This window comes from Columba livia, chromosome 3 (genome assembly GCF_036013475.1).
Source record: "Columba livia isolate bColLiv1 breed racing homer chromosome 3, bColLiv1.pat.W.v2, whole genome shotgun sequence".
In the NCBI taxonomy this organism is placed as follows: domain Eukaryota; kingdom Metazoa; phylum Chordata; class Aves; order Columbiformes; family Columbidae; genus Columba; species Columba livia.
The window spans coordinates 57,266,580-57,292,810 of NC_088604.1; the positions used below are offsets into that span (position 1 = coordinate 57,266,580).

The window sequence follows — 26,231 nt, forward strand, 5'->3', positions numbered from 1 at the left end:
TTTCTGCACTGGAAACATTATTTACAGGAGAGGAGTTGGAGAAGCAGTCACAAACTAGGTTGTTAACTGAAGAGGCACAGAAATAATTGATAAATTGGATAGTGAAAAGGAACTCAAGGCTGAAATAGGTGAATTACAAGTTATTATTTAACCCCTCACTTCCAAATATTCTCAGTAACTGGGGAATGTGGAGTGTCAAATGAAATACCAGGAATCCAAGGAAACTACTACAGATTTGGAAGCCTGATACCTGTGCCAAGCTAATTAGTATTAAAGAAATTTAATGAAAAATAGAGCTGGTGGAAAGATACAGTTACACAGAATGTTAGGGGTTGGAAGGGACCTTGAAAGATCATCTAGTCCTTTGTTCCCATTTTAGAACCAAGGAGTATTAAGTGAATTTAGTAGGAGGTAGGTTTAAAACAAGCAGGAGAAGGATCTTTTTCCCTACAACATGTAAATGAAGTGAGAAAATCCTTATTATGTGGCAGATGTAGATTTTAAAAGGTGACCTGGATTTAAGGTGAGACTGAGTAAGTTCATGGAAATGCTTTGAGGCTTAGTAAAGGTGTGGAAACTTTCTACAGCTCAGGAAGTCCCTGAGGAAGTATTAGGTATGCTTGCCTTCAACTTATTGTTAGCATGTTGTTTTGACTACTGTATGAGGCAGACTACCATGCTAGATAGGTTTCTTGGTTCTGACATGGTCCAGACACTCTCATGGACTGAGATACTATGTGAAAATAAATGTTGCTAAAAGCAAAGTAATACATGTAAGAAAAAAAATAGTTATACATGAATGCTGGACTAGTGTTGAATTAATTTATCTTCAGAGTAGAGAACTTGTAGCATCCTCAACAGTTCTTTGAAAAAGCATCATACTGAAGCTCAAAAGTGAAAATATGTTGACTACTAAATGTTTCCTGAAATGAAAAACTTGAAAAATTGTCACTGAAATTATTTATGATCTGAATTCCAGGTTTAAAAGGAGACAACAAACAAACAAACACAACAACAAAATAAACAAACCCACAACCTCACCAAACTAAGTTATTTTTCTTGTTTTTTTTAGAAGAAACAGATTTCCTTCCATTGGGACAAATGTCTGTAGTGATGAAAAGCACAATGTTGGAAAAAATGAGTCGACTAATTATAGGGAAAAGGGCAATTGGTAGACATTAAACTCTTATGATTCAGATCTACTCTGTAGCTCAGGAAGCGTTTAGACCGTTCATTCAGAGGAAGTGATGATATTGTATCAGAGGCATCTCTCTCTAAATGCCCTGTTTTTTATATTCCTTCCTAATGATTTTTTACTGGCCTCTGCTGGAGACAGGACATATTAATTATGTAGATCTTTGGTGTTACAAAGTGGCTTTTCTGTTTTTCCATTTAACTAGAGTATGCATTTTTTACATAACTGATAGAACTTTTGGTTCCAAACCAAATCCAGATGATATATAATTTGGTAATTAAACTAACTTGAATATATACTATTGGGTAGTTTAGCATGTCCATTAATTATTTGGATGATGGCATAGAGTGTACCCTCAGCAAGTTTGCTGATGACACCAAGCTGGGACGAGTGGCTGGTAATTCCAAAGGGTCATGCTGCCATCCAGAGGGATCCTGACAGGCTGGAGAAATGGGCTGACAGGAACCTCAGGAAGTTCAACAAGGGAAAGTGCAAAGTCCTGCACCTGGGGAAGAACAACCTCATGTGCCAGCATATGCTGCTGGCCACCTATCCAGAAAGCAGCTTTGCAGAAAACAACTTGGGTTTCCTGGTGGATACCAAGTTGAATATGAGCCAGCAATGTGCTATTGTGGCAAAGAAGCTCAATGGTATCCTGGGCTGCATTAGGCGAAGTATTGGCAACAGGTGAGGGGAGGTTTCCTTCCCCTCTGCTCAGCACTGGTGAGACCACATCTGCAGTACTGTGTCCAGTTATGGGCTACCCAGCACAAGAGAGACACAGGCATACTGGAGAAAGCTTAAAGAAGGGTCAGCAATGGACTACAGCATCTCTCTTATGAGGAAAGGCTGAGAGAGCTGGGACTGGTCAGCCTGCAGAAGGGAAGGCTCAGGGGGCATCTCATTGATGTGTATAAATACCTGTAGGTAAGGTAGAGAGCACAGAGCCAGGCTCTTTTCAGTTGTGCCCAGTGGCAGTACCAGAGGCAATGGGAACAGACTGAAACACAGGAGGTTCTACCTGGACATCAGGAGGCACTGGCACAGGTTTCCAGGAGATGTTGTGTAGTCTCCATCATTGGAGATATTCAAAAGCCATCTGGCCATGGTACTGGGCAACTGGCTCTATGTGGCCCTGCTTGAGCAAGCTCAACTATTCTGTGATTCTGTGATATAATCTGTTTGAACATACATTTGCTAATGCAGCTATGGGAAAAGATCATCATAGCCTTTTGCTGGAATAGTTCTGACTATTGAACTGATTGACAAATCAGATACCATTCAAAATCGCTTTACAAAATGAGAGTTTGGCTTTCATTGTGGTAGCGTTTAGATGTTTGTAAGGAATGCTGGTTTCCTCCAAAGATCCTATTTGTTGGAAAATAATCTTGGAAAAATTTGTTAAGGAAAAATTTTCTAGTGTTGGAATGTACATCACTTTCATTTAGGATCCAAAATGGTGATTACCTCAATCTTGGAATTGGTAAATAAAAGTTCTCCATAAAACCTGAGCAAAATTTGGGATTATTCCCTCGTGGGGACTTGGATTATCCACATTGTAGCAGCTCAATGGGTGGATTAAAGTATTAATATTTTCCTGGTAGACTCAGCTTTGGATCTTAACTCTGCTGTAGAACTCCCATGTGTCTCATACTGCAGTACAACACAGCTAGTACAGGATTTGATGCCTTAGCATATATATGAAGTCCTATGATAATCTTGGGTGACATAACAGCAGACAAATGTTGAGAACTACATTCATTGGAAAAATTTTCAGATTTGATTCAAAAAGTTTGGAGGGTGAGGCTATGTTAGTGTCTTGTCTGAAAATGTGCTGTTGTGTGAAGAATGTCTTACAAATAGGTGCAAGATTCTGGAGGGAGATGAGAAAACAAGCTTTTGAAAAACACAGTGAGGTCTCATTGCAAGAGTCATACTGAAAATATTATAAATCTGATTTCTATGCAGACTTCTTTAAAAGAAGTTATTTAAATTCTGACTATTTATCCCTGATTAATGACAGATGTTCCCAAAGTACTCCCAGTTTCTTCCATATTCTTTTTTCAAGGATTAGGAACAATTTAGTTGGACACTCTTCAAGTTGATTCTAAGTGTTTCTAGGGAGAAATTAATGATTTAAACACAGATGTTGAGAGGAGGAAAAATAATTTAGAGTAATTAATTTTGCCTCTGTAAATTTTTCCCTTCAGATTCATTTTGATAAAACTACCCAGTTTTAATTTCCTAATCTCAGTGTCATTTTGGTGTGCATGTTTGAACATGTGCCACATTTCAGAAAGGACATAGCTGCATTTCAGGAATCATGAGAAATTATTTGTTTTTGTTTTAAAATGAAATTGTGAAACATTTAAACACAAGCATAAAAGACAATGTAAGTGGAAGTCCTCATGTCTACTAGTTTAACCTTGCAAATAGATGGACTGCTGGTAGATAGATCCATGAAACTTCTCAAAAAGATGCTCAGTTCTGAAAAGGATGCTTCTTGTTTCATTTTGTTAATTTATGTTTTAATTTTGTAAAACTATCACTCTGAGATGGTGGGTTTTTTTACCTGTCAGTGTCTTAAGACTAAGTTTGTTCTTTTTTGAACAATGTAAATCAAAAGATATGACTGTTTGTCAGCTGTGTGATTTGGGGTCAAGCTGTGTCTGTGATTCATACTCTGAACTCTCTGTGGGCACTTGCTTGTTCTGATACACGGGTTTTGCCTGCATCTTTCTTCCCCTACCCCTGAAAGCTTGAATTTTTTTTGACTGCCATGTTGCGTGTAGCCATGGTGCTGTTGCTGTTCTGGGTTAGCTAGGGGATGTTTTCTGAACTATTTTAGGTATATTTCTTCTTTATCTCTGGAATATCAAAGTTCAGTCTTTACTATTCTACTGTAACCCATCTATGTTTGATGCCTCTAAGAAAGAAGTCTCTTGGATCCTGTTTAAAGGAATGAGGTGACAGTGTGAAAAAACACTCACAAGAAATTATTTCCTTGCTCACAGGTAAATATTCAAAGAAGTCTTTAGGCATGTGTTCTCACTAAAATCTTGCTTCTTTTGGAAAGATCTATCAATTTCCACCGGACCTATTGCCACCATCCTCAGGCTTCTTTTGAAGTTCACTCTCCACACATGGTCTCCTCTCTTTTCACTGGGGACTTGAGCAGTTTGCTCTCTCTGGTCATGTGTTTTTGTCCTGCTTATAGCCAGCCGTTTCTCATTCAGGAGCTCCTCCTTGCTTCCTCTGGGGTTTTTAGTATAATCTTTCCATTGTACCTTGCCTTTTTCATAGCATTTTATTCTGTTCATTTCCAGCCAACTGTCTCCTTTAATTTAATTACTTGTAGTCAGGAGCAAAATTGAGTCAAAGCTCAGAGAGTGTTGTTATGAACTCAGAAGGAAGCAGCAATATCATCTCTTCCTGGAGATAAAATGGCAGAAGCGTAGAGCTGCTGATTCATACTTAGATGAGACAGGACTGACAGTTGCTCTGGCAGAGAGGCTCCCGGTGATTTTTGTGTACCTGTGGACAGAGTGGAGCAGGATGCTGGATGTGATGAGCTTTAGGGTTTCCCTCTTGGTAGCGAAAATAAGTAAGTTAATAGTGTCACATGGCCAGTGCAAGACAGCAGTTGTTCATTAAGCCTTTTATTCGGTACCTGAAAAACTCCAGGAAAGGAAGAGCTGCTGTTTTGCTGGGAGCAGTAGGTTTGCTGTGTTTCTCCTTGGCGTGAGGCAGCTGCTGCTAAGTGTGTGCCAGCTGGCATTCTGAGGGCGGCTGTTTGCCTAAAACAGTGATAATATGATCACATTCAATGATAGGAAACAGCTGTGTGGCCTCTCAGAGCACTGAGCTAAGGTGCACAACATGTTCGTTGCAAAAAAAGAAAAAATTATTTTATTCATTCTAATGTTCTGCACATTTGACTCAGCATCCGAACATTCTTTTGGTGTACTGACCTGTAATAAAAATGCCCCAATTAAAATTAAACACTTCAGAATGCAGGAAAATTAATGGTTTCTTTCCTCCCTCCCCCTAGGTGCTCATTAACAATATTTTGCTATACCTGACATTCTTCTTCTTGTAGGCCTTTTCCAAGAACAATTCTGTAGCAGCCCATCTGTTTTATATTGTTGATTCACAGCTAATGTATGCCATGATCAGCTAAAAAGGTAGGAGGGGTAGAAGATTGCCTAATTTTGCTGCCTTGCCCTTGATACTGCAATTGGGGTCAGAGAAGTCTCTTTGTGAAAGAGCCACAGAACACACTTACCTAAAAGATTTCTGGAGTTTAGGATAGGCAGGCAGAGAAGTGCAGGCAATCTTTAGAGAAACCACAGTGTAAGCAGAGATTGGTAGTGTCTTTGGAAAAACAAATGCTGAACAGTGTTCTTGGAGGTGATAAAAATTTTCCTTAGGGACAAGGTGAAAACAGTTGCCAGGAAATTGCTTCAACTTGCTGAGAACAAGATTCAAAGAAAATGATATATTGTGTAAAGAGACAGTGGGAATGGGGAGATGCCTATGAATGCTTATTTTTTTCTCATCTAGCCATTGTATTTTTGAGTATTTCAAAAGTTATCTTATCCTGGCTTTAGAAAAAAATCTAGTTCAAAAATCTTTTGATGATGACCATGCTAGAATGTGCAAACTGACCCCTGTTGAATTCTGAGTCCCATTCCAAGTATCCATTCCTTTAACTCAAAAGTTTTGCACCCTTTGGTTGTTCGATCACTTGAAAATACTTGTTTTAGATTAGAGGAGGAGAAATGAGTTGCCTGAGGCGTGAACACTGTTGTAGGGCCTAGGTACATGTACGCAGTTTGTGCTACAGTCTTTCTGTAGCTGATGACTTTCCTTTGCTCAAAATGTTTTTACTGTAAAGCCTCTCCATAACTGGGCTCTCTGGGTATGTGGAATGGGGGAAATCTGTTTCCTAAATAAAGGATGTATTTTACATTTATAAAGCCATTCACACAGTGTTTTTAATGATATTTGTTGGGATAATCATGGCAACATTGCTGTCATCTTATTGCTGATTGTTTTAATAATTCTCTCTTCAGATTCACACTTCTCTAATCAATGGGCGGCCTAGTGCTGATGATCCTTCACGTGCGTTACTAGAATTCACATCTGCTCGCTTTATTCGCCTGAGATTTCAGAGGATTCGGACACTAAATGCTGATTTAATGATGTTCGCACACAAAGATCCAAATGAAATTGATCCCATTGTTACAAGGAGGGTAAGTTCTGGCAAGACAGTAGCAATTCACGTATGTTCTCTTACAATATGTTCTCTTACACTTCTAAATGCTGTACCTGCCTTTATTTGTAATAAGAAATTTTGGGAGACGATGAATATATGTTGCTATCTGTCAAAATCTGGGTGTTTGAGATTTCTCTCTTCACAGTATTTTGTTATATTCTCTGTAACAGAAATAACAATTTCATCTTTTCTGCTTACTGGGGTTAGTATCATACATAACATGCTTATTAACATAAGTACACAGCTCCTTTAGCTGCAAACATTTGGCAGCAGGTAGTTGGCAAGTGGTTACTGTTAGATAGTGTCCTCTTACCTCTTCTCCTGCTCAATGCTTTGCTATCTCTTACAGTACTTGAATGCTTACTTTGAGTAGAATTCCTGCTAGTGGTACTATAAATAGCAGTAGGGCCTGAATACAACACTTTAAGCATTATTCTATCATTGTTAACAGTAGAAATTTTACATTGTGCTTTATCTTAAAAGAATAGATGCAGCAAAGTGCAGGTGGATAACTGCAAAAAAATTTGCTTCCTCTGTTCCTCATTTCTGGTTTCCATTTCTTCCTCTAAGTACACAGAGAGCGGGCTATTCATGAAAGTTTGGAATGTTCCATTCTGATTTGTATTACAAACCCAGAAACCCATCCAGTTGAGTGCAATTTTTGCAGCCTCACTAATCATGGAAACTGCATGTTTACATAACAGATTTAATAATCTGATTCTAAGTGAACAGAAACACAAAAATTTAATTCAAACTTTAAAAATCACTGTATACTCATGAAACCTAATGCAGGATGATCCACAGATTTCTCAAACCAAAATAGAGCAATAAGTTCTGTATGGCATCTCTCCATGAGGCTGTTCTCAAAGGAACAAGTAGCAACTGAAACTTGCCATGCTTGTCTGGCTTTTCCTATAGAAGACATTAGACAAACCACTATTCCACAAAACAGGAAGCAAAGGGTGGCCACAAATGGTAAATTTTCTGTCTGGTAGAAGGTTAACCGTAAGTTATATGAGTTCCCATTTTGTTTGATGTATTTATTAATGATCCGAAAAAGAGGTTGAACACAGAAACAGCAATATTTGCAGATAATGTATGTTGGTTTTGACTAGCCAATTGTTAGGATGTTACAGGACCCTCATCAAAACAGACGAAAATGGACAAGATTACATTTGAGATTCACTTTTCATATATATCATAATATATGAGTGTAAATATATTTCCACCTTCTTTCTGGTTAGGGCTATTAGTCCCCACCAAAGGAAAAACAGAAGTGGTCAAATGGTCAAATTGGCAGAGCAACAGGTCAAAAGTTATTTAAATCTCAGTAATGAAGACTATTCCATAGTCATTCTAGAGGCCAGTAGTAAAAATCGGTTCTTCCCTCAGGCCAATGAATGCCCAAGTAAAACTCAGATAAGGTGAACAAAAGTGTTTCCTTCTAAGGTTTTGTTCTAGCCTGTCTCTTCTCCCCATCATCACGCCTTTTCCTTTTCATGTTTTCCGATGGGAATAAATTCTATGGCGTTTGACTTTTCGTTATCCAGTGTGCGTATGGTCTTTTCCTATTCTTGTGTTTGGTGTATGCTGTGTATAAATTGATGTGGCTCTTGTGATTTCAGACAAATGGAACTGTACTACTTTATGCCCTTTCTTTCACTAAGTCTGAATCTGCTGATTGAGGTACAGCTTGGATTACACTGTCAGCTATATTTGTAATAGATCAAAAAAGAAATAAAACAGGACCTGACAGTTTTGTCATCAGAAATGAATTCTGAAGTTTGGGACCTGCATTTTATAATCCACTTAGCAATTCAATTTCTGTTTTGTCTTACAGTATTACTATTCTATAAAAGATATCTCTGTTGGAGGCATGTGTATATGTTCAGGCCATGCAAAGGCTTGTCCACTGGATCCAGCAACCAATGTATGTATTTTTCTTCTTCTTCTTCTTCTTCTTCTTTTTTTTTTTTTTTTAATGTGCTTTATTCATAAGGCAGAACATGAGAAAAAAATCTTGGTTTTCTTCAGAGTTCTCTGAATTTATATCTGTTCTTCACCTGGAACAACAGTCAAAAGCAGTGCCAGGAAGAAACAATGTTAGCAGCCAGAATAATAAACATTCATACGATGTCAGCAGAGGGTTTCTCTGAAAGAATAAGTTTCAGGTCATTCATTCCATATTGAAAGCTTCCTACGAACAACAGGAATTTTGGTTATGTTATGCAGCTGTAGAGATGAGAACTAACAGTCAGTCTTCCTTTCCTTGTTGATATTAGTCAAGGTGTTTCCTAAATGACAGTCAAGTGTTTAATTGATACTTACAAACAAATGTTGGCTCCAGAATGGCGCATTTACTATGCGGGAAATATTAATTGAGTGATCAGTCAAGCTAGTCTCGAAAATCATAAGCTGCTTATAATTTCTTCCAACTCATAGCTTTATTTTTTTTTTTTTTTTTTTTTTCCATTAATAAACACATAACTAATACAGTTGAAAGAGGAATATAATTTTTTACTGGTGGTCCAAATCTATGCACACATTATCACTAATACAGAATTTCCAAGCTACTAGTGTTATTAATGTGCCACAGTGTGGGACCTCTTAATCTACTGTTCACTTAAGTAGGAGCTTTGTAGGGTTTAACAGAAAATCTTTTTTGTATATAACATTAAACCACTGTGTAGGAAACAAACTGGAGCAAGTCTTTCAGAGTTCTAAGCAGTTTCCATGGAGCCTTGTAAAAATCTTACAGACTCCTTGGTTTAATCCTTCCAAGGCTTTTCTGTGATGATGTGTATAGCAAGTGTCAAACTATTGGTTTAAATGGCCTCAGTTACCAAAGTGCAGCATTGTCTCAGTCCATCTGCTAGAATTAGACCTAAGAAAATAAGTGCTGTTACTATGATTAATTAATACTTCAGATAGTTTGGCTACTAGACAAAATAAATGCATTTTGACAAGTGTGGTATCTTGTTTTGCAGGATGACAAATATGCATTTGTTATCTGACTAGTATAAAAAATAGCTTAGGTGAAACAACTCAAGCTGTAAGAGATTTGGAGTATTCGGTTTAGCTCTCCAGGGATACTCTTTAGTCTGAGCCCTACCAAATTAGGTGGGCTTTGGCTTATAAACATCATGACTGTAGTTGTTAGCAGAATGAATTTTCCCCCTAGCATTACAAGGAATAAACTTAATTGAATTTATTGTCTTGCTTTTCTGAAGCATTCCTTAACCTTAACCTTAAAGATTTATACTTTGACCTATGAGCCATTGAATTTCTCCAGGTTAGCCTGCTGATTTGACCTTGAGTGGCTTACAAGGACCACAGAGAATCCCCTCCACTGGATAACTATTGGGAAGGCAATTTTTGCTCATCATTTCTCCAAACTACAGTTTCTTTTATCTTTTCAAATCTGTGTCTGTGGCTCAGAGAATTTGAGTGTTCCCTACAACAATATTTTCATGATGGGACTAAGCTGGGACAAAGGTGATCTGAGGAAATGAAAAGTGACTGAAAGGCTTGTCCTGTTCTCATCTCTTGTTAGTTTAAAAACTCCTACTATCCCTCACATAGAATTAGTCATGCAGTTAGAAGTTTACGTGGTGAGCTGACTCATGTAGTAAAAAAACAATGCTAAATTAAAAGAAAAGCCAATTTTTATCAGTTCTGCCAACAGCACTTATTTCACTCTGCAGCTGCAGGATTGCTGCATCTAAGGGGAGGGTGGAGAATGAATGGTTGTCCTGTAGTGTGAAGCTGTATCTGAGGACTACCAGCACTTTGGCTTATTTGCTGTATTGAGGAACTTTCATTCTCCCATTCCTCCTTTCTTCACGCAGCTGGAATTAGATTCTGCTGTGTTCTTAGATTCTCTGGCCACTTATCTTCTTTTGCCTCAAGGCGGTTTTCTTAAAACAGAGCTATAGACGTTAAACACACTCTTTTGTCTCTCACTTGGGGAATGCAGTGTACATAAATAAATAAAAATGAATAAACAGAGGAACTACAGAGTATAGCAATCCTTAATGTTAATGTTTTCATAAATTGAACTGCAATGCAGATTATGTACATGGACAGATTCTTCAAATCATCACATTGTATAAATATTTGTTTCTCTTTTAAATTAGAAATCTGTCTGTCAGTGTGAACACAACACATGTGGAGAGACATGTGATCGGTGCTGTCCTGGTTTCAATCAAAAGCCTTGGCATGCTGGCACTTTCCTGGTTAAGCATGAATGTGAACGTAAGTTGAATGTGGTACAGAAGAGAAAATTTATTGGAACTGGTGGTGAAAACTGAAATTTAGTCCTATGTAATTTTGCAATTAATTTCATTTCTAACAGCATTCATTTATGAATCAGTTGTTGTGCACTTATACAAACTGACTCAAAAGAGAAAGTTACATGTACAATCATGGTTTTATTGAACTCAGAATATTTTATGTATCGTGTTGATACTGGTGAAATACTGTACAAAAAATTCATTTTGCCTTGTTTAATTTTATAATTATGTTTGTGTTTGGTTTTTTTTTAATACTAGGATTGTATCCTGATAAATAAAAAATCTTTTTAGCATATTTTTAATTATATTAAGCTTTAATTGAAAGATTTTTGTATAAATGGCAATTTTATATGTTATAATGTTCAGCCTCGCTGAAAAAAAATACTTTACATGATCAAAATGCAATTTGAGTTTCTGATTTTTTATGGAAAAAACAATGTATCTAGTTTTCCAATATGAAATGAAAACATACCTTGAAATATCACCTTCCCACAGGGTAAGAATTTAATTTTCAGATTTGCTGTTGTAAGGACGGTTATAATTGAACTTTCACATCTTACTTCCAAAGGTCACATACCGCTTGTATTTCTGAACATAATAGAATCTAGTGCTCCACTAAGTATAAGTGTTTATTCAGTTACAGGATATTAGCTATAGTTTTACCATGGGTGGTTCAAAATAAGTTAAAAGAAACAGATATCCCCATATAAAAAGTAGTAATACTTTATTTGTGTCCTGTAAAGTTTGGCTACAGGCATCTTTTTTTCAGGAGCGACTGTGTCTGCACTGGGAATGCATTGTGGAATGAAATCAGGGTACATTGATTTTCTTGTTTAATTTTTGAGAGGCACTTCTTGTACAATGTTCAGCCCTTGGTGAATTGTACTTTCTTGGTGGAAACAGTTCCCTGGGATCTGGTTCAGATGTGAGGAGAATGACTCCCTGCAATGTTGACAAGCTTTGAATTTCTCTTTCTGTGGAAATGAATGTTTTAATACTGCAGGGGGAGAGAGAGTGAGCTCCCTCATTTTCACAACAACAGATTATTAGATTAGCCCTCCTGTATGTGGACCTGAAGCCTAAGAGTTCAAATCTGAACTTCTAAAGAAGTATTAAGACTGGGAACCCCTATGTTCTGACCCAGTGCAAATCAAATGTTTTTAGGATGTCTTTCGTCTTTCATGGAAATTACTTTAATTTACTCATACCATTCTGCTGCTTTTCTTGTAATTCCGTATCTATTTTAAATGACCTTACTCTTTCATGAACTGTACATGTGTGCAACCATCACAAGGTTTCTGAATGATTGATTTAAACAGGAAAAAAACACTAAAACAAAACAGGAAGAACATAATAACATAATTAGACTATATCTGTCAACTTCCATACTCCCCCATGCAAAATATTGAGAAAAAGATACAATATACAGAATTCCAGGCTGTGCTTCTGATGGGGCCAGGCTGATTTTTACAGCTAGTTGTAAACTAATGCTTGGGTGTGTTGTTGGTTAGAATGTACACAGCACCGATGATAAAATGTTGAATGAGTGTTTTTAATAGTTCAGTAACAGTGTGGCACCTCCATCTGGAAAGTGTTCACTAACGCAGTTCCTTCTCTTTTAGCCTGCAACTGCCATGGGAAGACTGAGGAGTGTTACTACGATCAGGACGTTGCAGATAGAAACCAGAGTTTGAACGTCCACGGGGAATACATTGGCGGTGGCGTGTGTGTGAATTGTACAAGCCACACCAGTGGCATAAACTGCGAGACCTGCATCGATGGTTACTTCAGACCTAAAGGGGTAAACATGGGTTCTGTTGTCACCTCACTGTAAAGCCACTGTCGAAACCATGATTTGGAGATTTAAGTTATTAAAAAAGAGATGACACAGTTTGGACTGCCATTTCATGAAGGTTAACTTCTAATTCAGTTGGTGTAGCAGTTGCTTTTCACAGCTGGAAATCTGTAAAGTTAATGCTCACAGAAATATGAAATGAATTGTGTTGACATGGAGGACTGCACTTGAGGTCAGGGCCTCCAGCTAATATTTCAATTTAATTTAATTTAAAGGAGGATGTGGTCTTGTAAACAGAACTTTTGCCTCAGTAGTGAATTTCAAGATTTATTGTCAAAGATCAAAGAAATATTGCTATATTTGATATTGGAGAAAGAGAGTCTGCAATTTGTGTTTTTTAAATATAATGTAGAATTAATAACTACTGAAATACTATAGTGTCTCATGAATGCCTTTCATTTTGGGTGCTGTAGGATTTGTTGAGGTTTTTTTGCATTTCATCATATAAGGCTATATTTTCATTTAAGTTGAAGCTGTCAGATGATGAATCTTACATAAGGTTGTATTGCCAATGTGGGCTGTGCCTGTGCTTTAGACAGCCGCACTATTAGTGTGTGCTTGAATTCCTGATATTTTGTCTGTATAGTTTTAGTTGGGTAAATCATGGCCTTTAGTCTGATTGGTTTTCAAACCCGAAACGCAGAAAACATCAGCAAATAATAACAATTACATTCTTCCTGATATACAGGTTTTAGCCTTAGAACTTGAGAAAAGGAGTACTGATCTCTTCAATAGCAAAGCACTTGATTTTTTCCTCTGAATCAGGTTATCATTCAAGTAATAGGGATTTTGTATATGTGTGTGTTTATATCATATTGATAATATGTGTATATACCTGGTCCATGGAGAATTTCTACTTCATATTCCCCCATGTGATATTAGGCTAAGGTTTAAGTTTGGTTGAGGTAGCCTTTTCAAGAACAAAAGGAAATTGTTCCATTGTCTAATGTTCACTTTTCTTCACTTACCCATTTTGTTCACTTCTGGACTGACGAACTTTAGTTAGATTTTTGAATCATGTTGACCAGAATAACTGAACTGTTTGTAAATATTACTTTAGGTACTGAATTATTAACATCTATTTAGTTACATTTATTGATTTTAATTATACAAGGGTCTGTTAGTATCTTTACACCTGTTTTTTAGTTGAAAACATATTTGCATCATCTAAATCACTTATATATTTCTAAATAAAAATCCAAAATGTAAGTTCAATGTTTAGACTGCATGGGCAGTTTAGCAACCATCTCACTCTTGTTAAAGTGCAAGCTATCCACACAGAAGTCATTCTCTCCTGCTCTTTTTTTAAGAAGTAAAGTAAAAATCTTTTTTTAAGATTTTTTCTTGTAATCTCTTTGTTATAATAGGTATTACCAGATAGCCCAGATCCATGCCAGCCATGTTCCTGTGATCCAAGTGGGTCTTTACATGATACCTGTGTCAAAGATGAGAAACATGCAGAAGGAGGTAAGATTCCTAAAATATAGTGATGTTAAAGGTCAAGTTCAGCAATGGTCAAAGAAAAGCTGAAACACACCTGTGATAACTCTTAAAAAAAACAAACTTTTTTTTTTTTTTTTACATTTAATCGTGCAAACAATAAACCACCTGCATTCTTATTGTACTTTTCTTTGGAAACCCAGACTTGTTGTTCCTAAATTTGCTGAGGCTTCTTTCAGATTCATGGCTTGCAAACTTGGGTATATTTGAAAGAGTATTCCCCATGGAACATATTGGAGAATTTTGGTTTTAAAAAGCATCTTTCTTTTTCAATAGAGATTAAAACTAGTATAACCATAATGTTTTAATTTATTTTCCTCTCTAAGAATAATTCCATTTGAAACCTAGAAAAACATCAGTTTGATAGGTGCATATTTATGTGCCATCTATATTGTTCATGTAGGATTGCAAACTGCTTACCATAGCCCTATAAAGCTATCTTCAAACAGAGAAGCTTCATACACTGCTTCCTTGTGCTTTGAAAGAATGGATTGCCAGATTTTTCTGGTTCTTTTGTTGACAAATTTCTGAAAATACTGTAGGAAGATAACAAACTTCAAGGTCAGTTCTTAAGAGATATTTTAATTGAGCTAATTACAATCGATTGACAAAATACGTTGCAACAAACTTTTTTGAAATACAGATCAATGGAACATAAAAGCAGCATAGCTGAGATGCAAACACAGGGCCCAGAGGTGTTAAGTCTACTGAAACAGCCATGTACTGATTCATTGGTTCAATAAAATCATACTGATATTGTTCAAGTTGTAGTTATGGTGAGTTGACCTTGGCCATCTGCAACGGCCCACCCAGCTGCTTTCTCACTGCCCCTCTCTGCAGGACATGATAGAAAATAAGTTGAAACAGCTCACAAGTTGAGGTAAAGACCAGAAGGTTGCTTACCCATTACTCTCATGGGCAAACCAGACTTGACTCGTGGAAAATTAATTTAATTTATTTCCAATCTAAATAGATTCAGATAGTGACAAACAAAGTCAAAAAATAAAAATAAATAAATAAATAAAAAAGAATTCTTATATTTATTTTATTTACCTATTTTAAGATGATAAGAAGAAAAATAAGTCAGCTCTACACTTAACTGGTCTTTGTAGCCATTCTGTAGCCTGTAGCCATCCTTGTTCTTTCTGTTTATTCGCTTTTCTTTACTTCTTGTTGTACTATGAGGTCCAACACAATGGGAAAACTTCTTGCACACGATGTTTGACTCTAGTGTTTGGACCAGTGGGCCAGATTTGTGATTGTAACATTCAGCGGAAAAGACACAATAATGCTAGTTGAAGGAAAGAGCTTTTTCCTCAAAAGAAAAAGTTAAAATATTTTTATGGTAATGGAAAAGGTTAGAATCAAGAGCATGTCTGGATATAATTTTTAGCATAAAACTATCCTGAAAGCAGATCAAATTTTACCTTTTTCTTTTCTCAAATTTATATTCAATACCTAGATAAAATTCTTTTTATTGCTCACCCTGGGCAGCAGTTGGGTTTGAAGCACCAGGGAGCCTTCATAAAGGAAAGGCTGGAAAGCATTATCTGTCTGAAGGAATCTATTCGCCTGTGAACCAGAATGAATAAACACTGGGTAGACTGAAATACATCTCAGAGTTAGCTGGTTGATTGTTTAAGGATAAATTGTTTGTTTGGTGTAAGATGGGGATATGCTTCTTAAATGTGTGGTAGGCAAATGAGTCAGGAAGATTAAAAACATTAAAGTAAAATGGAAATATGATAATAAGGAAGATCACTGGGGATATGAAGTCACCCTGAAAAGTTCTCGAGGAACATTAAACTGGAGGCTGTACATTCTCTGTACATTCTCTGTAAGCAACAATTAACATGGAAAATTGTAGCAAATACCATGATAACTGGTACATCGATGACATTCAGTAACTGGATTTAAATGACTGCATCCTGTAGTCATCATCAGGTTTCAGTAGATAAGAGAATGGCAGGAAGAAGTCAGTTTTTAATTGACCAGGCATTGTTTCAGGGGAAAAATAAGTACTTTTTCATATTAAGCATGTATAATTTCTAGTTTGGTCAGCCTAGTATAAATTTGTCCTTACGTGTTTCACACGGTATTCTGAAATGAAATATTATTATTCTAGCTTGTATAGTATATTTTAGTTTTAAATCTTCAAAAATGCTTTTCAAATATTCTTTCATAGCAACATAATATAATATGTTTAGAAGCAATATAGAAAAGATAGAGCCAGAAACTTATAATAAATCATAGTATGTTTGAAAACTGTAGTACTGATCAAATAAACTGATGAAAATGTCTCTAGGTTTTGTAACTGAAAGGCAATAATTTTAAAAGTGAACTTGTCCACCCCTGTCCAATCCATTCTAATAATAGGTAAACTTGACCGTTGCTGATATTGTGACACTTGCAATTGTCCACACAGAAGCAAATGTGGAACTTGTACATTCAGAATTCCAGTAATTAGGCTTTCTCAGTGAATCAGCACTCTTGTGTCAAGCTATAGTGGCTAGATTTTATCAAATAGTCATTTTACTTGGCTTTTAAGCACCTGCAAAAACTGTGAGGTTTGGAAACTGGCAGAGTTTTGTGACTTGGTCCTTGATGCATACCATCATGCGATTAAGTTTTTTCCTTATTGCCTCCTTATGTACAATATAATCCTGATGACAAACTTATGAGAAACTTTCAAATAAGATTCACTCACTTCTAAAGAGCCAGACTTACATGTGTCTTTTCCTCCTGAGCCTTGATATACAGCAGGGTATTTTCATCTAAAAGGGAGAGAAGTGTCTCTTGTAAGACAAGATTGTCCAGCTAGGATGCGTTGACTCAGATTGCGTAAGAGCCTGAGGACTGCTGTGCTGTGGGGCGTTGCCAGTGGCTAGTGGAGAGGAGGGTAATTCAGAAATTTGAGAATCATCTCAGCCACAGGCATCAAAACCCATGAAGCACATTGTTTCATGTGTAGTGAGTAACACAGAAATTTCATGGATTGAAATTCTGTATATAATTAAGACAGATCAAGAAGGTGACAGTCAATATGATGTGCTACAGGAGATCAAAGAGGATGCAAGGTTAGAGAAGACAGATTGAATTTTATCACTGTATGGATTAAGAGATAATATCATTAAAAACTCCTGTAGGTGGATGCTTCTTCAAGCAGCTAGTTAGAGAAACGATAAAATGAGAAGCACCTCTGTTTTTATGCATGAGGAACTGGTTTAAAACTCTCCTTTTGAAGGGTCAAATTCAAAATTCTTGTAGGAATGGGAAGACCTCCCTAAAAAACAGCTTAATCCAAACATGGAAACCTTTAAAAAGAAAATCCAAATGAACAATCCAAGATTGCTAATGGTAAGCATAGGGTTTATAAACTGCGTATTAGATATTCAGAGAAGATACATTCCTCTAGTTCAAAATGATTCAAGCAACGTGATTAAGCTAGAAAATAATCTATTTGAACAATAAAAAAGAAGCTCCCTGAAAAAGCAGAAGTTGTATCTAATTGAGGATAATAGAAAAGGACATAAATTGTGACAGATTCTGGGAAGTTGTACTCTTAGTAACACATACACATATTTTAAGGAATAATTTGCTAAATGCTTAAATGTTGCTAAGAAGTACTTCAGATAATTCAGAATCTAAAAGACTGCTAGACATTCAAATTCAGCAGGAGTTAAATATGATTAAGCTGTAATGACGTTATAACCAGAGATCTCAAGAAAGAAAAGGACACAGCTGAAAAGCTAGATTAATTCTTTGTATCAGTGAATAGAAGAGCTCAGGGAATTTTCCACTTGGGAGTCTTTGTTCATGGGGACAAGTCAGAAAAACTGTCTCAGACAGAAGTGGCAGATTTAGAGAAATCTGATAAATGAAGAATAAAAATTCATGGTGCATATAGGGTATTTATCCTTGGCTTCTGGATTTAGTTAAAATGGCATTGCTTGAAGCATTAGATGTAGTTTATAATACTTTTAAAATCTTAAATTAATATTCAATAAATAGAAACTATTTATCCAATTTGTAATAGAAAGGCAAAGGGTTCCAGGAAACTAAAATCAGAAGATCTGGTTTCTGAAACAAGTAAATCAGTAGAACTACAATAAATGATTTATACCACTTCTGAACTATGGCAAAAATGGGCAAAGCTCAATGTCAGAGGACAGTGCGTCTTATGAATCTGTTTGAAGGATTAAATGAACATGTGAACAAAGGCTCATTTGATTAATATTGTATTTCAATTTTCAAAAAATTTTGACAAGATCCTTCACCAAAGACCATGAAAGAAAATGTAGCAGAAGAAGGAGGAAAGGTTCTTTCATGGATTTGTACTTCAGAATAAATAGACTTAAAAGAATAATGGACCATTTTCACAGTGATGATCAGTATGAACTGTTGAAAATATTAATATTTAACCTGGAAAAAGGATGACTGGGCAGGTGACAAAGTGAGCAAGTACAAAATCTTTTAGTATAGAGAAATGAAAGAACTGTAAAATGTTCAAAAAGATCTCAAGATAGGCAGTGGCTAGGTAGTAAAATAACATGAATTTCTGTGGCAATTAAAGGAAAAGTAGAACACAGAGAAAAGTAGTTCTACTTTTACACTGATTACAGTGATTTCTGAATTAGGCACTACCAGCTGTGAAACAGCTCTTAGAATTTCCTTGGACTGTGCCCTGGATGTATCAGTTCAGTGCTGGCTCAGCAGTAGTCAAAAAGGCCAACAGAGCCTTATGAAATATTATGATGTTTAAAAAACCAAAGTGAAAAGAAAACATCAAACCATTTGCAGGCCCACACTATGCACTCCCTTCTCCTTAAATAATTTATTAGAACAGGAAACAATGCAGAGGACAACAGAGATTTTCAGCCATACAAAGTAGTTTCTGTCTAAAGAGATACTAAATAGGCTTAGGAGTTTTTGGTGTATGAAACAAAAATGTCTTGTGGGATGTGACAGTGGTATATTGAAATCATAGATGACATGTAGAAAGTGATTAGGGAACAGTTACTTGCTTTCTTCTGTGATACGAGAATTAGCAGGTTTAACACACATCAGTGTTTTCTTTCATGCTACACATGGCTAAATGTGGCTCTATGGATTCTGAGAGTAGAAGCATATTCAGTGGCGATTAGGTGAATTAATGGAAGGCAATTTTTTCAGGGACTGTTAGATACAAGGAAGTAGGGATAAGTTTCAGTTTAGAAGATCTCTAATGTGCAGATTTCTGGAAGCTCAGAATCCAAATCGCTATATACTTACTCTATTCTTACATGCTTTATTCTAGCCTCTCTCAGACAGGATGTTGAGTTAAATAGACGTATGGTGTGACCCACAGTAAATGCCCTTTCATTACAGCTACCAAAGGTGTGGCTTCAAGCACTCTAACACATATAGCTGATAAGAGTAACGATAAATCAAATATGTTGTATGTTTTCTCCCTCTTCCCATAGGTATGTTGCCTGGTTTCTGTCACTGCAAGACTGGCTATGCAGGAGAAAGCTGCAATAGATGTGCCTTGGGTTATACAGGATATCCTGAGTGCCTGCCCTGCAACTGCTCCCTGGAAGGCAGTGTGAATGTTGACCCTTGTGTAGGTCCTTGCACCTGCAAGGTATGGATGTCAAATTCTTCTAATCCATAGGAAAATTTTAAAAATATTGAAAGATTGCAGTTAGTTGTCTTCTATCATACAACAGCATTCCACTGTCCTACTTAGCTGTGCTAGTATCTATGTTATTCACTTCTTATAGAACATTTGTTCTGCGTCCTGTAAAGTCTTAGATTGTCTTGTGCCATCTCAGTATTCACTGCAATTAACATAGGTACATAGGAGCCTGCTGCCATTCATACAAATATTTCGAAATCTTTAATGAAAGGATACTTAAGAAACCTGTGAATCATTTGTTTCAAACTTATATCCTCATCTACTCAGAAACTATATGTTTAAAGTATGATGGGCTCTAAAACTAACCTGTAATATCATGTCAAAAGAGAAAACTAGGTGAACTGTTGATGTATTAAAGCAAACAAAAAGCTTGCCTTTTAGGAGTTGTCATTAGTGATATAAGCCTCTTTTCTTGCTAAGTTCCAAACTGAGAGCATTCTTTGCTACCATTCTTAGTCTGGGATGACTTTCTTAATTTCTAGGAAGAAAATGTAAAAATTATTTTCTCTGTGTGCTTTCATGTACCTCCAGCAAATTATATATTGATATAATATTGAAATAAAAAACTTCTAAAAACACATGCATCCATGCCTTAAAAAATACTTAGCTACCAGAAGTGCTTTAGAAATGGTGGTGCTCTCTAAGTCACTGTTTAGTAAGTGACTGCAAATAGGCCCAAAGGACAATTTACTGTGTCGTACTTGTGCGAGTTTCCTTCCAGCATTTGATTAACAGAATTAGACCCAAGTGTGAATTTAAAGCTATTTATGTTATGTCCTTATATACAAGAATGTAGAAAAAAATACTTCAATACTTCAGCTCATGCTGCAGACACACATAAAGCTCTGTTGTGACAGCCGAATAGCACTGAAATCTACTCAGAGAATTAACCTTGTCCTTACTTTATGTAATAGATACATGCTCTCTGTCAGAAATCTATCCATAACACAGTTCTAATTCTTTAAGATATCAAGTCTAGGAGATCAGAAAAGGGGTGATTTTGCTATATTCTGAGTTGAAAGGGAGCTTTGATGATGTCATATGCCAAATACAAGATAACCATGCTGAATGAGTATTATTCTTATGACATTATTTGTGTAATGCCAGGCTGATCTGTTAGTACAATAAAACCAGAATGAACAAGTGTGGAATAGAGATAATTGTTCCTATCCTAGAGAGTCCACAATATATACACTTTCTCTTGCTGTTCATTCTTTGTCTCCTTTCTGCTCCTCTAATTCCTTTTTAAGTGCTTGTGGGAGACAAATGACGTTCTTTGCAGATAGCTGAGATACAGATACATACACATTTATTTTCACTAGTAATCTTCAAATTCAAATCAAAGCAGATTATGGTCAGAGGGACACTGAAATAATCAGATTAGTTATGCTCCATATGAATAATAAAGTGGGATGTCTGGACAAGTTAATAGCAGATCTTAATAAAAAATGCTTCCCTTCTTTTAATCACATCTTTCAGTTACATATGATGAGCTCTAAATTTACTAAAGACAGTTTTCTTGCAAAGTAAATTGACTGCTGAAAACCAATTCTAACTGTAAGCAGCAAAATGTAATGAGCGTTAGATTGTTATCTTTACCACATTAGCCAGAGTAAACTGATGTACAAAAAGGTGAGGGACAGGTAGAAATGCCTGTTTTATCACTAATTATCTCAGAGAACTTTCTGAAGGTTCAGAAATAAATGAGGCTGTAGAAACATTGCTTCATTGTCTGAGGGATAGGTTAGATCTCCTTTCTGACTTTGAGTTTTATAAATCTATTATCCACTGAATTTGCTGCCTACTCAATAGAATTATACAGGTTTACTCACTGCTGACATTCTTGTGACTGCAGAGTAAGACAACTTTTCATTTAAACACACACTTTGCCAGCCCCACCCCCCCTTTTTTTTCTTTTTTTCTTTATTATTTTGCCTTTCACACTCTGTACACACTAAGCACGTCAGCAAGGTTTGAAACTTTTGGGACCAGGGTTCCTAATTCTAGTTATCAAAATTGTGCGTGAGAGCATTTGGGTGCCTGTGAGTTCTCAAAGGTTACCCACATCTTTTATCATATGAGGCTTGAGTAGCTGGGTGAACTTACTTCAGAGCTGTGTATTTCAAGCAATCACAGACTACACAGCATGAGCAGGCTTTTTATATTGTGTTCATTCTCTGCTGATGTGTAGCCAACAATTTGATTCTGTGTGCTTACCATAGAGGACTGTGTCCAGGATTAAAGAGACTGTACATAATGCTTTTGAAAGGGAAAGAATTTTCTGGGATATCTTGGGAAAAATATTGATTTACTAAGGCAGCAACATAGCGTGAGCCTTTCACAACATACTCCTTGTAGAAAAGCTGGCTTTGTCTTTGCCTATAGGACAAATTGGTTTATTGTGTAAGCTAGAAGGACTTAAAGTACAACATAAGCTTTCTCTGAAAACTGTAATTACCAAATGCTAAGTTTAGAATTCTTCATGCATGTTTAGTGCCTTGCTTTCTGCAGGGGGGGAGTTTGCAGACCTGACTGCATGGCTGGCAAACACATGTAGTTATGGAAAGAAGCAATGGATTTAGCCTGAATTCAGCTGTTAAAGATAGACCTCTGAAAAGCTGATATGCTGAATGATTGGTACAACTGATGCAATGTACCTGTAGTTTGCGTCATTGTGCATGCACAGATCTTATCAGCCAAACCTACAGACTACAGTTGTTGAGGCTGTAATGTTGTGTCCCATACTTCTTTCCCTAAAGAAAGACTCTCCTAAGTGTAAAGATCAATTAGATTATTTACTGAAATCAAGCAAATCCATTCATGTAGAAGAAAAATTAAAAACCTTATAATGTCCAAATTCTATGTTCCGTTATTTATGTGCAGCCATGGTAACTTTTATTGTGTACAAGATTTGCTACTAATATTCACAAATAAAAATAGTCTTTCCTATAAGTGTCTCTGTCCTTCATTTATACTCTCCTGCAGAGTACAAAACTTGTGAACTCAAGTTCTAATCTGTGACAACTGAAGTAATATTCTAATGTGCATTTCCAGGAACATGTTGAAGGAGAAAACTGTGATCGTTGCAAACCAGGTTTCTTCAATCTGCAGCAAAAAAATCCCAAAGGCTGCGAGGAATGTTTCTGCTCTGGCAAAACAAACGTCTGCACACACTCTCATCTTACCTACAGCACTGTAAGAAAAATCATACTTTATCAGTCTATGTCATTGTGTTTGTGTTTCTGTGTGTTGTCACTGTCCATTGTCACCATGTTCTTTTTTGGCCTATGTATTTTTCATTTATCCAGAAGAAAATGCTTATAAGCTTTGTTTCTTTTAATTGTGCGAAAGTTCTGAAAAAGTGCAGTTAGCAGTGAAAAGTGCAAAAGAAGTTAAAACAGTCAAAAATGAAGCCCTATGCATAAACACAGTCCTGGAAATGTGCATACATAATCAGTCTGAGTTAAAATGCAGGATATCCATATGGCAACCTCTTTTTCAGGTCATTATTAAATTTCTAGACCTGAGAAAATTAAGAATTTTGAAACATTAAATGTACAACACACAGTTATGTAAGAAAAAGGGATGCCTTACAGAGGGCATTTTGAGTGAATTTCTTTTGCATATGTCATTCCAATGAAAGGATATGAAAAAGAGATTAACCTACTCATCTTATTTGTGCTGTAGAAAAATGTGTCTTTAGACTGCAAATGTACTCTAGACTTCAAGCGACTTCTCGACTCTGACACTGATTCCAGTGTAATGGATGTATACTACATGTTAATGTCTGTGGATTGAGTTTAGGAAATGTGTTCCAGGTCTCCTAGCTCCTGGTTTTGGCTGTATTGGTATACTGGAATTCTACGAGTAAAATCATATATGCCTAGTGTGCTCATTTACATGCCAGCATCTGGAAAATTTTCCATCCCATGGCTGCGCTTATGTCTTGTTCTGCTTGTCTCCAGGCTCCAGAAGCTACCCTTGTATGAACAGTGTACTCTTCTCTGATGATTCATTTCTAGTTATGGGATTTCTGAAATTCAAGTTCTGGTGCTCTCTAGCTTTACTTTGGCTTTCTAAAAAAAAATGTATATTTGAACTTGTATGTTGTAAGGCTTTAGAACTACAAATTATTATAAATTATGCTGTCTACAACAATCAAAAAATCTATACCAATTTGTCAGCTCATCGTCTGTACCCTCTATGACTGATATTATTTATTGGAAACTTGTATCATATTTGGAGATATTCTTACACATATGTTTGTACAATAGAATTTCCTCCTCACTCTGGACTGTAAGAAGCAGAGACAGCAAATACTTGTAGTTGCTTCAAACTTCTCAGAATTTATAGCTCCCAGTCACATACAATAAGAGAAATTTTTGCTGTTATTACTTTGTGGTGTCCTTTGTTCCTAAAGTGCAATGAATCATATAAACCTAGTCATTTTTTTAAAAATGGAATAATAAGAGGCTGTGAATATTGAAAGGTTGATGTTCTGACTCTTATTATAGTGTTTTGTTTTTCTTTGTCTCTCTTTTCTTTTTTTTTCTTTTTTTTTTTTTTTTCCTGTCATTATAGATAGAAGATATGAATGGCTGGTATCTGACTGGCTTACCAGGTCTCATCAGAGTTGTCCCCAAGCAAAAGCAATTTGATGGGCACCAGCAGCTTAGCATCAGCAATGTGGCTGCACGAAAAGTACTGCCACAGACTTATTATTGGAGTGCACCCAGTTCTTATTTGGGCAACAAAGTAAGTGCAGATGGTACTTGCCTAAATGCTAATTTGTTTTATTGACAAAAGCAGTAAGAGTTTGAAGCAGGGTGGAACTGAGGGAAGATTAAGTTGGATAGCTGTTTGACTAGCACAACCACAAGCAGAAGGGAATCAGGCATGTGGAGTATCCTTGTGATGTGAAAAGTTAAGTAGAGAAAATTAACTGAGTATCTTTGACCTTGAGACCTCTTGAGGCTTCTGCTGTCAGGTATTAGAGAAGTCTATATAGTTTGCAGAGTTGTTTTCTGAATGAATTAGCTGGTGTGTGGTTCAGCTTGTCCTGTTCTCTTCCCACCTTCTCAGCTTTGAAAACTAGTTCCCTCGTCTGCTTTTCAGAGATGCAAGTTGTGTATCAGATGTTGTGGGGGTGTGTTACAAAACTTTAATATTTGGCAAGAAACTTGTGTGTGGGGAGCTCTCTGCCCCAGAACTCAGAAAATGCTGTTGTGAGCTCTGTGCCTGTTCTAACGTATATATTTATCCAAGTCTGTGTGTGTCTATGCGTGCATGTACACACATATTCATGCCCTGCAGGTTAATACCAAATATTTGCTTTCTAAAATCTTGGATGCTTCAGTGGTCTGACTGTCAGGCTTCTCAACACTAGACTTCCTGCTATCATACAGGATATTTTCATGAATGTCACGTTATTTTCCAGAGAGGAGAACTGAGGACAGAATGAGTCTTAAATGTGAAGAAATATAAACAGCTTTCCATTTACTGTAATCCTGATTATGCTAAAACTTATCAGAAATTCTAACACTAATACACTTCAGCACGTTTTCCTCTAGTCTCTTCAGGCTAGTCAACCTCTTATTTATTTTTCTTCCTGCTGGCTGAAAATCAACATGACAGAAGGTAAGTGAGCATGTGTAAGCTAAATAGCATCATTCCAAAGAATTTGGCATCCTGTTCATGGCTATAAATTGTTAAAGAAAATCAGACTTATTTAGGTGGCAAAGGGAGGGTTTCTTCTATAGACTTCCATGTCTGGTGAACTTACCCTGAGATACAAACTGATACTTTTCCAAACAGAATTTCATCCTACTTCTATTCAGTGAACAAAATAATGGTAAGAATGTGCACAAATTATTTGAATGTGGAAGATATTTTTTCAGTGTAATTTGGAGGTCCTTTGTGGTTACTGTAGGATATCTCTGTATGAATGGAGCAATTTGCCTTAATAGCTGAACCATATAAATTTTTGATACTACAATAATACTGAAAGCACTCACAAATTACCACAGTACATCTTAACTGTCATGTTGCATCATGTAAATTATAGTCATAATGACATGCTTAGGCCATATGATTTGTGCTATGGAAAGGGAAATGGAAATAGAATATTGAGAGTCCTTGTTTGTAGACTCAATAAAACATTTCTCTAAATAGCTGAAACTGGATAACGCCAAACTAGATAAAAACATCCTTTCTTGAGAGCGATTGCTAGCTGTGTTACAGTCGAATAATTGGCATCTCAGAGCAGGCAAGCGTCTTTAAGAATTTTTGTTTTAGGAAATGTAGAGAGCAATTTAGGAAATCTTGTATCACGATGTACACTTCTATTATAATTTATAAACCTTGTGTGACAGAAAACTGCCTTTCCTTTCTATTGTTAAAATTATTGCTCTTAAATACTATTCCCCAAAATAAAA

The 26,231-nt window shown here is 36.4% G+C and overlaps 1 protein-coding gene across 11 annotated transcripts in view; it reads left to right on the top strand.

Moving 5' to 3' along the window:
- LAMA2 (laminin subunit alpha 2) overlaps nt 1-26,231 on the top strand; it is a 356,006-nt gene that overhangs the window by 129,065 nt on the left and 200,710 nt on the right. For all 11 annotated transcript variants that reach the window (XM_065056885.1, XM_065056887.1, XM_065056893.1 and 8 more), the window contains exons 5-12: nt 6,271-6,450; nt 8,314-8,403; nt 10,610-10,727; nt 12,388-12,566; nt 13,988-14,087; nt 19,583-19,743; nt 22,852-22,992; nt 24,379-24,552. In XM_065056885.1, coding sequence (XP_064912957.1) covers nt 6,271-6,450; nt 8,314-8,403; nt 10,610-10,727; nt 12,388-12,566; nt 13,988-14,087; nt 19,583-19,743; nt 22,852-22,992; nt 24,379-24,552 — 1,143 coding nt within the window. The remainder of the gene's footprint in view (nt 1-6,270; nt 6,451-8,313; nt 8,404-10,609; nt 10,728-12,387; nt 12,567-13,987; nt 14,088-19,582; nt 19,744-22,851; nt 22,993-24,378; nt 24,553-26,231) is intronic.